The 12,235-nt window shown below is 36.3% G+C and overlaps 1 protein-coding gene across 2 annotated transcripts in view; it reads right to left on the reverse strand.

The window, feature by feature from the left end:
* The window catches only part of SREK1 (splicing regulatory glutamic acid and lysine rich protein 1), a gene marked incomplete at its 5' end in the record, with an annotated part of 37,917 nt that overhangs the window by 7,500 nt on the left and 18,182 nt on the right, over window positions 1-12,235 (reverse strand). For both annotated transcript variants that reach the window (XM_084233625.1, XM_084233624.1), the window contains 6 exons: window positions 3,793-4,173; window positions 4,513-4,632; window positions 8,493-8,607; window positions 9,451-9,581; window positions 11,548-11,726; window positions 11,902-12,066. In XM_084233625.1, the coding sequence (XP_084089751.1) occupies window positions 3,793-4,173; window positions 4,513-4,632; window positions 8,493-8,607; window positions 9,451-9,581; window positions 11,548-11,726; window positions 11,902-12,066 (1,091 nt within the window). The remainder of the gene's footprint in view (window positions 1-3,792; window positions 4,174-4,512; window positions 4,633-8,492; window positions 8,608-9,450; window positions 9,582-11,547; window positions 11,727-11,901; window positions 12,067-12,235) is intronic.

Genomic DNA, 12,235 nt, shown 5'->3' on the forward strand with positions numbered 1-12,235 from the left:
CCACTGTGGATTATTTTATAACAATAGGTCCTTTTATAAGAACTGAAAGATAAATGAATTGCAAATATGAACTTTCTAGACCCACTTTTTTTAGAATGTCTCTAGAAAAGCATTCATATTAATTCATGTTAGAGAGAAATACTTTTTACTTTTCACCTATCATTTTATCATTGCTCTATTAATTTAAAATTGAGTGGACGAGTCACTTAAGCATATGTAAAACAGTTAAAACTTCGGGTTTGAAAATGACAAAGTAAAAAATAATCACTTAACAGATTATCAAGAGTTTAATATTATTAAAAACTATTTTGCTTAACAAATTAGCAAATAATGCACACTATATTTATAAGGATAATCAACTTAAAAACAACGATTTTAAGACGTTCGTTAAGTCAGGGTATGAGGTACTTAAGAAGAGATATTTATTCAATGATTAGTGTATCCAATGCTCTATCTTACAAGGAACTCTGATAATCGATGGTCACACAGCTGAAAAAAGAAATCCTCCGGAATTCAAGTTATCCTTAATATCTCAGTGAGTTATTATAAGGTAAAGGAACATTCTGTCTACATTTTCCATTTATAAAACAAAAACTACATAAATGCTCACAAGTGGTATATATGCTAGATGTGAAGTCGAAAAAAGTTCAAGAACTTTGAGAACACAAATAAATCAATCCCAATTCTACCTAAGGCTCCCTCTTCCATTACCCAATTTCCAAAACATCCCCCAAATTATACTTTTGGACTGCTGTGATATTAGATATTGATATTTCACTCAACCACTGCCATTCTGTAACAATTCAGCACAATAAGAACTACATTTTTCAGTGTGGGAAAATCAGATTTAAAAGTTTAAGCAAAATAGCTCTGCCTGTAACTTGTGAGATAGAAATAGTAACTGTTCAAGGAAGCACTAAGCACAGGTGAACATCTAACACTAACAGCTGAAAATGAGTTAAGGCTGGATAGACAGCAATTTAAATATCAATGACGGAGAAAGATGGTAGCTATAATATAAAGAACTGTTGCCTAGACCTAGGTTTATATTGTAGCTCCACACTTCATAATTTGCACAACTGGAGGCCTATTACTTAATCTGGGTTTCAGTTTTTCCAACTGGAAAATGGAAATAACTCAAACCTTGCAGCATTGTTTTGAGAACTTAATATATTTTTTTTTTTTAAGATTTATTTATTTATACACACATACATACATACAAGCACTGGGTACAGTCAGAAGCGCGGGAGGGTGAGAGAATTCACCAGAGCGGGGAACAGAATAGGCAGTGATGAGATACACTGCTGAGGGGAGCAGCGAGCCGCGCCATGTGGGACCCTCCTCCGGTGGCCGGGGAGCAGCCGGGGATTGAACCGGCGCTGCAGAGGGTGCGGGCAGCTTCGCAACCCAGCGCTCAACTGCTGCGCCACCTGCGGAGGCCCTGAGAACTTAGTATCTTTAAAGTAGCAAGTATAGAGCCTCCCTGGTGTCAGCACAGGGTTGAGCTCAGCGCTGTAAAGCTGTCCGCAGCCTCTGCAGGGCCGGTTTGATTCCCGGCCGGCCAGGGACATACCCGCATGGGGCAGCAGACCTTTCCTGTTTCACCCGCTGCTCCCCTCAGCAATGTATTTCAGTCAGTATGCCTGTTCTGCTCCCCCACTCTGTCTCTGGTGAATTCTCTCACCCTCCCACACCTCTGGCCTGTACCCCAGTTCTTGTATAATAAAATTAAAAAATATATCTTTAAAAAAAAAAGTAGCAAGTATAGTGTCTGGTATATAGCTGCTCCACAACAGATATTTTTCTCCTCTTTCTTAGTCTCAACTTTACTGATGGTATTGAAAGGTTTTTACTTATCAAAAATTTCTTTTAAAATGTAGATTAGAGGACAATGTTGAAAACAAAAGTATTAAGTACAGTACTGGAGAAGTCAAAATATTTCCCATTTATTTTATTAAACAAATACAGTACTTGAAAAGCAGGGAAATGCAAAAAGATTTTTAACTCTTTACCTTGCTCTTCTAAAAGCATGAAATAATTCCAAACCGCTGAATCTTCATGAACTAATGTTAGTCAGCATTTATTCTCTAAGATCCAGAGGTTTATTTAAGATCATTTTTAAGACCGAAGGCGAACAAATGAAGTTTATTAAGTATCAAGCAACTTAAAGTGGCCATTGAAAAATTTAAGCATTTCAGAAAAAATAAATTCAACTGAATTTAAAAGAACCAAACATTATTTGGTATTGTGGAGGACAACATAAATGGTCACATAAACTAAAAGACATGTTTAACACAATCGACCAGCTAAGTCTGATTAAAGATGCAATTGCAAGGCTGAATTGCTACCCACAGCAAATAAGGTTAAGCTAATTATTCAGTTTCGGGTCCAATGAGCTTAAATCTGGCAGTGATCTGTTTACTTTAGGCCCCATTTTAACATCTCCTGTCACTGTCAACTTTAGCGAGTTCTCAATTAAATTTAGTCTCCACAACGAAGGGAGAGAGCTACTAAACTCACAGTAAAGGGCAGAGCAGATGAAAATTTTTCTCCAGTATTCAGTTTCTTCATGTTTTAAAGATTTATTTATTTATGCATGCATGCATGCATAGACGAACTGGGTGTAGGCCAGAGGTGTGAGGGAGGGGGGGAAGGTGGGGACAGCACAGGGTGAGAGGATTCACCAGAGACAGATGTGCAGAATAGGCAGACTGACAGAAATACACTGCCGAGCAGCAGGTGAGAAAGGAGAGGTCTGCTGCACCATGTGGGTCAGCTCCCTGGCTGGGGATCGAACTCAGGCTATAGTGGTGACAGCACAGAGACTTAACTAGGCCACCAGGGAGGCCCACTCATGTTTTAAAACAGAGATAATAGTCTAACAGGCTTATTGTGATGAATTACATAAGCTAGTCATGAAAAATTCTGCTGAGATGTAACATCTGGCATTCAGTGAAATTCTTGCTAGTATTAAGAATAAATTATTAAAGCACGAAGTTTAAAAACTGGGAAATACATTTTCAAAGAAAAAATATTTCCTGGTTAAAATATCTTTGTGATGTTTTATAATATATGTATTATTTTATATTTTTAAGATAAAGATTAACACAAGTTAGCAACTTTCATTTATAGTCACAATACAATGAAGTTTAAATAATCTGGAATCAAGAAGGATCCTCATTTTATAACTATTACATTAGTAACCTGCTGCCACCTGGTGGAAGTGTACCTATTAATAGAGAACAGTCCTCAGAATAAATCAAACCCTTAAAACTGACCAAACTAAAATTTAAAGGTTACGCAGCCAATAAAATAGAGCAAAAAACAAACAAGCAAAAAAACACAAACACTGCAACTTTTGAAATTATTTTGTATATTAAAATTTACCACAACATTCTTAAGGATTAGAAAAGCCTAACAGGTCAATTCTTCTATATTATATTATCAAACCCCCCCAACCCCCCAAAAAAACCACCACAAAAAACTTGGTTCCCGGCACCCCATCCTTTAAGAAAAGAGGAGGAGGAGAAATGGAGGAGAGAAAAAGGAGGCAGCAGCCACTGCTAGGTTAAAACAGTAAATTACAAAGGATTGTTAAAACTTTTTAAAGAGTTTTGCCCAGTATCATCATTACTTCTCATGGGTTTAATACTGCTAGAGAAATGTATACTCTGCAATAGCAGGAAATGGTCTGCTATTGTTGTACTACTTGTATAGAATAATGTTTCCCCCCAGTTAAAATCTGATTTGTTATAGTAAACACCTTGGTAAAAATTACAAGCCTTAACAAACCTGCTGGAACTACGAGATCTTCTTGATGCATTGTAACTTCTGGGTGGTGTTCTGGATTTCTTATCCTTCTTTCTTTTCTCATCTATATCTTTGGATCTGTCCTTTTCTCGGTCCTTTTCTTTGTCTTGTTCCTTTTCCTTCTCTTTGTCTCGCTCTTTTTCATGTTCTTTTTCCCGTTCTCGCTCTCTGTCCTTTTCCTTGTCTTTTTCCCGGTCCTTTTCCCGTTCTTTGTCTCGGTCTTTATCTTTGTTTTTACCCCGTTCTTTTTCTTTTTCACGTTCCTTTTCCCTGTCTCTCTCTTTTTCCCTTTCCTTTTCTCTATCTTTTTCTTTCACTCTTTCCTTTTCCTTCGTCTTTTCTCGGGTGTCTTTTCTCTTGTCCCTTTAAAAACAAATAAATTCACAACTACAACAATTCTACTCCACAAAAAGGATCTATCTTTTCTTTCTTCAACAATTATCAACACAACACAGTATACAGTTACAGACTTTACACATAAATTTCCATATAACTCAAGTATACAAGAGACAATTACGGGAGCAAATTAAGTAAATAGAAACCTCATGAGTTGTATTGACCTGACCATGAGATTCAAATCATTGGCAACCAATACTGATCATTACTAAAACAATCATGGAGAAAAGTTTTATTTCTCCCACCAAAGCCTAAAGCACAGTTTTTTAACAAATGAAGCCATGAAAAAATTTTCCTAAAACTCACCGTGAACGCGAACGACTCCTTGACTTCCGTCTCTCTCTTGATTTAGAGCGTTTTTTATGTGGGCTCTTAGATCTACGCCTATCTTTTTGTCTTGAACGTGACCTATTATGTGATCTACTCCTAAAGAAAAAGAAATTGTTAATGTTAATGTAATGTTTCAGTTGAATTATGAAGATTTCTCCCATAGTTCAAGTTTTCATGTCATAAATTGTCTTCAACTCCTGATTTTCATGAAATGTGACTACTTGTAATTTTACCTTATCTTGACTGGGAGTAGTGATTATATGGTTCAATAGTTTCTATAAATGGCTGTGAGCTGTTTATCTTAACAAACATACTAAGAATGTATTAGGAAGCACAGTACTAATGATGGCGCCAGTGTGACAGAAAAATAAACATCATTATTCATGAGTGAAAGCTAAATATAATAAAATGTTGTGTTTGCAAGTCCTTGATTTTATAACTATATAAACACAGCTATTAAAAGAAACTTTTATTACTGGAATTCTTGAAGGAAAAATAACCCCCTGAATTAACTGCTTATATAATATGATTTTTTTATAATAAGGTACTATGGAACTATTTGTTAAAATGTAACAAAATAGAATGCACACAACTTAAATAACAAAGTGATGAGGCTCACCGGTTTGTCAGTCAGACAATCTAGCTGTGCACTCAACTCTGCCACACACTACGTTGGAGAACTCTGGCCAGGCACTTAACCTCTCTAAGCCTGAATTTCTTCATCTATAAAGTGGAGTAAGAATCATACCTACATCTCCTAGGACTGTCATGAGGATTCAATATTAGGTAATGTATGGAAAATTGCCTAGCAGTCTCTGGTATTTAACAATTGACATAAATGAAAACTTAACTATACACTGATCTTAACGCTACATTTTGAATCTAAGAAGGTAATGCAGTTTGTTGAAATCTTTATCACTAATAACTTAAGAAACTTAAGTGTCAAACAGTAGCTATAAAGACAAAACTGCAAAATATAGATCACTTTTAGTCCCTGTTCAGATATTCATATAAAGGGCAATGGATTTTTTTTGTTGTTTGCCTTAGTTTTTTAATTTAGATGTAATTGAGATACAACATTAGTTTTGGTTGCACAGGTTTATGATCTTAAAAGCACTTGCTTCTATACACTTAACAAAAAATCTTAACCTGTGTTCTGCTCTAGTTAATTTGCTGAAAATGTAAAATTTTGCTTTCCTCAAAGCAATTCTTTCCAACCTTAATTAAGCAAAGAAAATCCCTTTCAAAAATGAAAAATTATTTTGACATTAAATATGTTCATGTCTTTTAATCTCAACTACAAGTTGACTGATTAAGAATGCTAAACGTTTCAAGTGCAAATTTAATCCAAACAAAGATAAACATGAGTTATTGTTAGCAGCTCTCATTTTTGCATAATGTGGAAAATTACATTTATAAATTAACTGTAAATAAAGGAAAACTTACCATTATGTTGCATCAAAGTTCATTTTTAAGTCAGCTGTTTCCCATTAAAGCATTATAAAATGTCTTATTCCTATGCTGGTCTGTAAAGGTTACTTAACTTTATAATTATAGTTCTACCCACTTTTTCTAACACTGTCCCTATGAAAAAAACATAAAAAATTTGGACAAAATGAAAACATCTCACCAGTCTTAGCCCAAGGTCACAGCGACAAAAACCCCTCCTCCCTCTGAAATGTAAGGAAAGGAAAGGAAGAGGGAGAGAGTGTGAGGGAGGTTCTAGAAGTCTCTGCAGGTGATGAGAAAGGAGGGTGGGCCAGCTTCAAGAGCAAGAAATCCTGCAACCCACGTTCTTGCTTAGTTTAGCCTAATGGATCAAAGCCTGAGTGGAGGGTTATCAGACTTCATTAGCAGGGGAGTCAAAGCCAAGAAAAGCCTGTCATAATCCTCCTTCCTGGGAGTCAGTCCTTCCATGTAAGCTCTGTAAGTCAAATGTTTCTAGATAAAGAATTTTCCCCCCTTTAAAGAGAACGCATTCTCTTTTGTGTATCTTTATTAGTCAAGGCTAAATGTTTCTATATTCCATGGAAAAAAATAGAATATGGTGACAAAAGATAAAAATATACGTAAAAGAACAGAGAATGCCAAGAACAAGTAATTTCTAATACTGCACAGATCTACATGAAAGTACTCCTATGATGAACAAAAATTAACATATTTCACTTCAGAATGAATAACCTTCCGCCACAAACCCAGAGAAACTAAAAATGACTATATATATATATATATTTAGAATAAGAACAAAAATATTAAAGTTAAAATGTCATAATTTCAAAAAAAACAAAGAGCAATTCATAGAGATATGAAAATGATGTTAATCATTAAGTTTCACTTTTTTTTTAATCTAAGAAAACCAGGAAGGTATGAGATTGGGACATGGCTCCTACCATCAACACAATGTAAGATTCGGATCATTGATACATTATTTTTTTCCAGAGGAAAAAATCTCTTCAGCTGAATTTTAATTTCCTTGATATCCTCTATAGTTACCACATCCTGTCAACCTTCCATAGCCTACTACTACCATTGCTAAACCACTTTCCTTGTCTAATTCTGGATTCTGTTGCACTGCCTTAATGCCTATACATGAAACAACCAACTTCCTTCACTTGGCTTTAAATTTGCCTAATTGTAAGGTCTTGAATGAAGGCAAAAAAAAAAAAATTATCTCAAAAGAGATTTTGGAAACTAAAAATAGAGAAGTATATAGCTGGAAATATAATCACCAGAGAACAAAAAAGGAATATTGTTTTCCTATCTCATTGCTTCAATTCACCTGATCATTACAGAAAAACAGAACGACCTAAGCTTACTGATAAGATTCAACATACAGCATACTGGCTTCTTATTTTCCTCCCCTAAAACTCTGCTTTTCAATATCCCAACACCATGCAGACACATACAGGCATATTTTTTCCTATCTCTTCCTTTAAGCATAAGCATGAGAATACATCTTATGTACAAATAGGACCCACTCTACACATCCTTGCATTTCAAGAACAGCCCTTTCCACACCTTGAAGAATGATGTTGCAAAGTTACATTTTGGGTGCCCTTTGCACCAAACACAGCAGATTAGAAAAAGAAAAAAGAAAGAACAGAAACAGGGCTTAGTCGCAATACAATAGCTGGAGCCAAAGTTACAAATTTCTCCCACGTTTCAGGTTCCCAAAAAGGCTGCAAAAGGCCACTGACAACATGTACCAAAGTGCCCCAACATGATTCATTGTAGAAGAGATAGATAACTACTTGAAGCCAAGACCTGGGATGATGCTCCCAAGCTCTTGAGTTCACTGAGACGAAAAAAGTCACAATGTCACAATATTTTCAGCTTTGAGATAGATGTTACTTGCTTTTCTCATTAGAAGAATGAAAATTTTCTGCCAATTCTGTAAAAAGACTAGTTTAACTCTTAGGAAAAACAGGTATAGGTGATATTTAGACAGAAAACCAACTTCCAAAACTGAAAGTTAAGTAAAATTCAAAACTTAAACATGAACTAGATAAAAGTTTATTCTTAACTATAGTAATAGAAGTAAAGTAATATTTAATGGTAATCATGTTTCCTGGTAAGCACCACTAAAGTTTCCAGGTTCTGACAAAAACTCATAATTAAAATCAGGCCTCCCTGGTGGCGCAAGGGGTTAAGACACAACCTATGAAGCTATCGGCAGCCACTACAGCACAAGTTCAATCCCTGGCCAGGGGGGCAACCCACATGGTGCAGCAGACCTCTCCTGACTCACCCGCTGCTTCCTTCAGCAGTGTATTTCAATCCATCTGCCTGTTCTGTTCCCCGCTTTGTCTCTGGTGATTCCTCTCACCTCCCACACCTCTGGCCTATACCCCAGTTCTTGTATGCATAAATAAATAAATCTCAAAAAAGAACTCATAAAATCTTTATTTAAATACAAAACCAAAAAAATAAAATTATATGACAGCAAAAATTCTCACCTGTGTTTTGACTGCGATCTTTTCCTTCTAGAATGGGATTTTGAACTAGACCTGGATTTTGAACGAGTGTGGGAACGAGATCGACCGCCTTTTCTTTCATTGCTCTTTCCAGACTCTGGGAGGAAAAAACCACTTTGCAGTGTAAGCTCAGAACAATTAAAGATCCCAGTTAATAATCAGGCACAAGTGGAATATACCACATATAGTGCAAGGGGCCTACTCTCTGTACATCCTCCTCCTGTGCAATTATCCTTCAGAAACATCCAAGAAAGTCATTGCATAAACTCGTTGAGTGCAGCCACCCTGCAGCAGTACATATAAACCAGATGATTATAAACAGCTGTTCGTAATATTTTGTTGCTGCCATAATGTACGATTATAACATGTCTGTAATTCATGACAGTGAATTTCTCCATTTATTTTGCTAGAATTGAAACTTAAATTCTGAGTGCTAATTTAGAAAATTTCCTTAAATGTTAACCATCTAGACATCTGTAGGCTGGATTTTTAAATTATTTTAGTTAGCAACATATAAGTTTAACTTGGTGTTCCTTTATACCTTGCTAAAACAGATTTTCCTAAATAATGAGCTCTCTTCCATTTTTAAAATTAAAACTTTGAAGGAAAGTACATCTGCTTAATCGTGACATCTTAAATATATTTATTCTTGTTTTTAGTCTCAAATAAAATTTAGACTTTAAGTCAAACAGCTTTAAGCTATAAAAATATAAAGAATCGATTAACTGAGACTAGTATGCCTCTAATTGGTTTCATGGGAAAAGACAAGTTATGCTTAGCAGTTCTTTAAACTTTGACACTAGTAAGTCACTTACTCTTTGAGTTTCAGTCTTCTTATTTGTAAAATGAAGGGGCTAAACAAGATATTTTCTAAAATTCCTTCCATTTCTAAAATTCTATGATTTTAACTGTGAACTATGTAACAATGCTATGGCCTTACCTGGTTCAATAGCTGCTGAGATAAATGACTGAGCCTCTCGTACTCGCTTCATTACTTCTTCTAATTCTTTAGCTGCAGCCTGAGGTGTCATCTCAGGGGGTTTTACTATTGCATTGTTGGAGTGATTTATTCTAAATTAAAAATATTAGCGTATCACAAATACATAATACATTTTACAAAACATGAAGTAAATGTTTTTATGACACATGCATTTAAACATATATCTGGGGACATTTTGAAAGCACACTAATAATAATACAGCTAAATAACCAAAAACTACCTCAAAAATCATGATTCATCTCATTCCTACTTGCCATTCATTACCTCTTTTTTTTGTTTCAAAGATTTTATTTATTTATACAAGAGCTGGGGCACAGGCCAGAGGTGTGGGAGAGTGAGAGGATCCACCAGAGACAGTGCAGGGAGCAGAACAGGCAGACAGACCGAAAGCACTGCTGAGGAGAGCAGCGGGCGAGATAGGAGAGGTCTGCTGCGCCATGTGGGTATTTCCCTGGCTGGCTGGGGATCGAACTCTCACTGCAGAGGTTGCGGACAGCTTCAGAGTACTGTGCTCAACCTGCTGCATTAGCTCTCATTAACAGAGTCCAAAGCAAGAAGGAAAAGAGAAAAAAAACTAATCCTTAGTGGTCTAATATACTTCAATAGACCTGGACAAATCTTTTCCCACACAGCTTGGAAATATTAAAAATTAAAAAAAGGAAAAAAAAGGGCCTCCCCTGGTGGTGTAGGTGGTTGAGTTCAGCATTGTGAAGCTGTCCACAGCCTCTGCAGCACAGGTTCGATCCCGGTCAGCCAGTGAGGGGCCCACATGGCGCAGCAGACCACTCCTGTTGCGCCTGCTACCCCCGTCAGCAGTGTATTTCGTCAGTCTGCCTGTTCTGTTCCCCGCTCTGTCTCTGGTGAATCCTCTCACCATCCCGTGCATCTGGCCTGTACCCAGGTTCTTGCATAAATAAATAAATAATCTTTTTTTTTTAAAAAAAGGAAAAAAAGATAATGAACTAAAGAAGATGGGAAAATGAAAAGGAAGCTGTGCAAACAATTAACCTTAGACCTTGATTGAGTCAGACATAGCTTCAAATGTATAGGCATCTGATAAACTATTCCCCTACTAGGTAAGAATGGTTTCTCTGATGAACATAAATGAATCTGCTCTGTCTTGTTTTAACCCTTCCACGCAAATCCTAGGGGCCTCGCTGGTGGTGCAAGGGAGCCACCACTATAGTAGCAGCACTATGAAGTAATTCTCAGCCACTGCAGCACAAGTTCGAACCCTGGCCACGGAGGTCACCCACATGGCATAGCAGACCTCTCCTGTCTTGCTCAGTGCTCCCCTCAGCAGTGTATTTCAGTAGATCTGCCTGTACCCACTCTGTCTCTGGTGAACCCTCTCACCCACCCCCGCCACATCTCTGGCCTACAGTCCAGCTCTTGTATACATAAATAAATAAATCTTAAACAAACAAACAAAAAAACCCAGCAGAATCCTAATCAAACTGTACAGCTAAGGTAATTACTCAGGCAATTCAGATCAAACTGTTGCCTCAATAATCCTCATGAAATAAAATTTCTGGTTTTGAGCACCTGAAAGGCTGCATCAATTTTTCATCTTGCAAAGGTATGAGCAAACTATAAAACACAAAATGTGTGACTTAAACCATCTCTGGACATTTAATATGATTTTCTTCCTGGGTTTTATTTTTACCAAGATTCTTATTCTTATTACTGTTTACTACAAGTTCAAAATATGTTAAACTGCCCATCAGTCTAATCACAATGCAAAACCAATCTGACTTGTTAAAAAGTGTATGGAAAAATTACTACAATCATTATATAGGGCATACGAATAATATTAACATTACATCAGACCTTACAAAATAGAACATAAGATGCTTTCAAATACAAATTTAGTTTGAAAGCTGATATGTATCTCATGTATTTCGTTTATACTTAACACAGTCTTCCTTCCATAAATTGCCAATTACTATTAAAAAAGGAAAAAAAAACCTTAATTACACCAAAAATACTTTAAATTTTTTCAAAATCATTAAAATTTCTTTGTTGAGGATTTCTTACTTCAGTGGCCTGTCTCCAAACATAACTCCATTAAAAGCAAGGGCCCTCGGTACTGAATTTTGGTCTGCAAATTCCACAAAAGCAAACCGAGTTGGCTGAGTCTCATCACCTGCCATCCGTACAAACTTCACTTCTCCAACTTGTTTAAAAAATTCAAGCAGTTGGTCAGCTGTTGTTGTCTGAGGAAAAAAAGTAACACACACACATACATATACATATATATATATATATATGTACACATATACATATATTTGAAAAATAAAAAATGAGGTAGACCTACATTAATCCATATGATTTTTAAGGAGAAAAAAAGAATTAGTTACTACTGCTCAATTTCTTGTAAAATTAGGTTACCTGGGAATTCAAATTGCCAACATAGACTGTTCTTCTAATTTCGTCAATTTTGGAAGGATCCACATTTCCCATAAGTGGTGGTTGTGGTATCTCTCCAAGTGTTGCAATATTGGGATCCAGTGCTGCTGCTGGTATAGCTCCCAAACTGCTAAGGGAAACACCCAGCTATAAAAAAGAAAGAAAGAAAAAAGAGCACATTATTTTCTATTAGTATTAAAAATACCATTTTCTTTTTTTTTTTTTAATGCATGGAGGAACTGGGGTGTAGGCCAGAGGTGTGAGGTAGGGTGGAGGGGTGAGAGGATTCACCAGAGACACAGTGGAGTGCAGAACA

The sequence above is a fragment of the Talpa europaea genome, assembly GCF_964194135.1.
Source record: "Talpa europaea genome assembly, chromosome: 5".
In the NCBI taxonomy this organism is placed as follows: domain Eukaryota; kingdom Metazoa; phylum Chordata; class Mammalia; order Eulipotyphla; family Talpidae; genus Talpa; species Talpa europaea.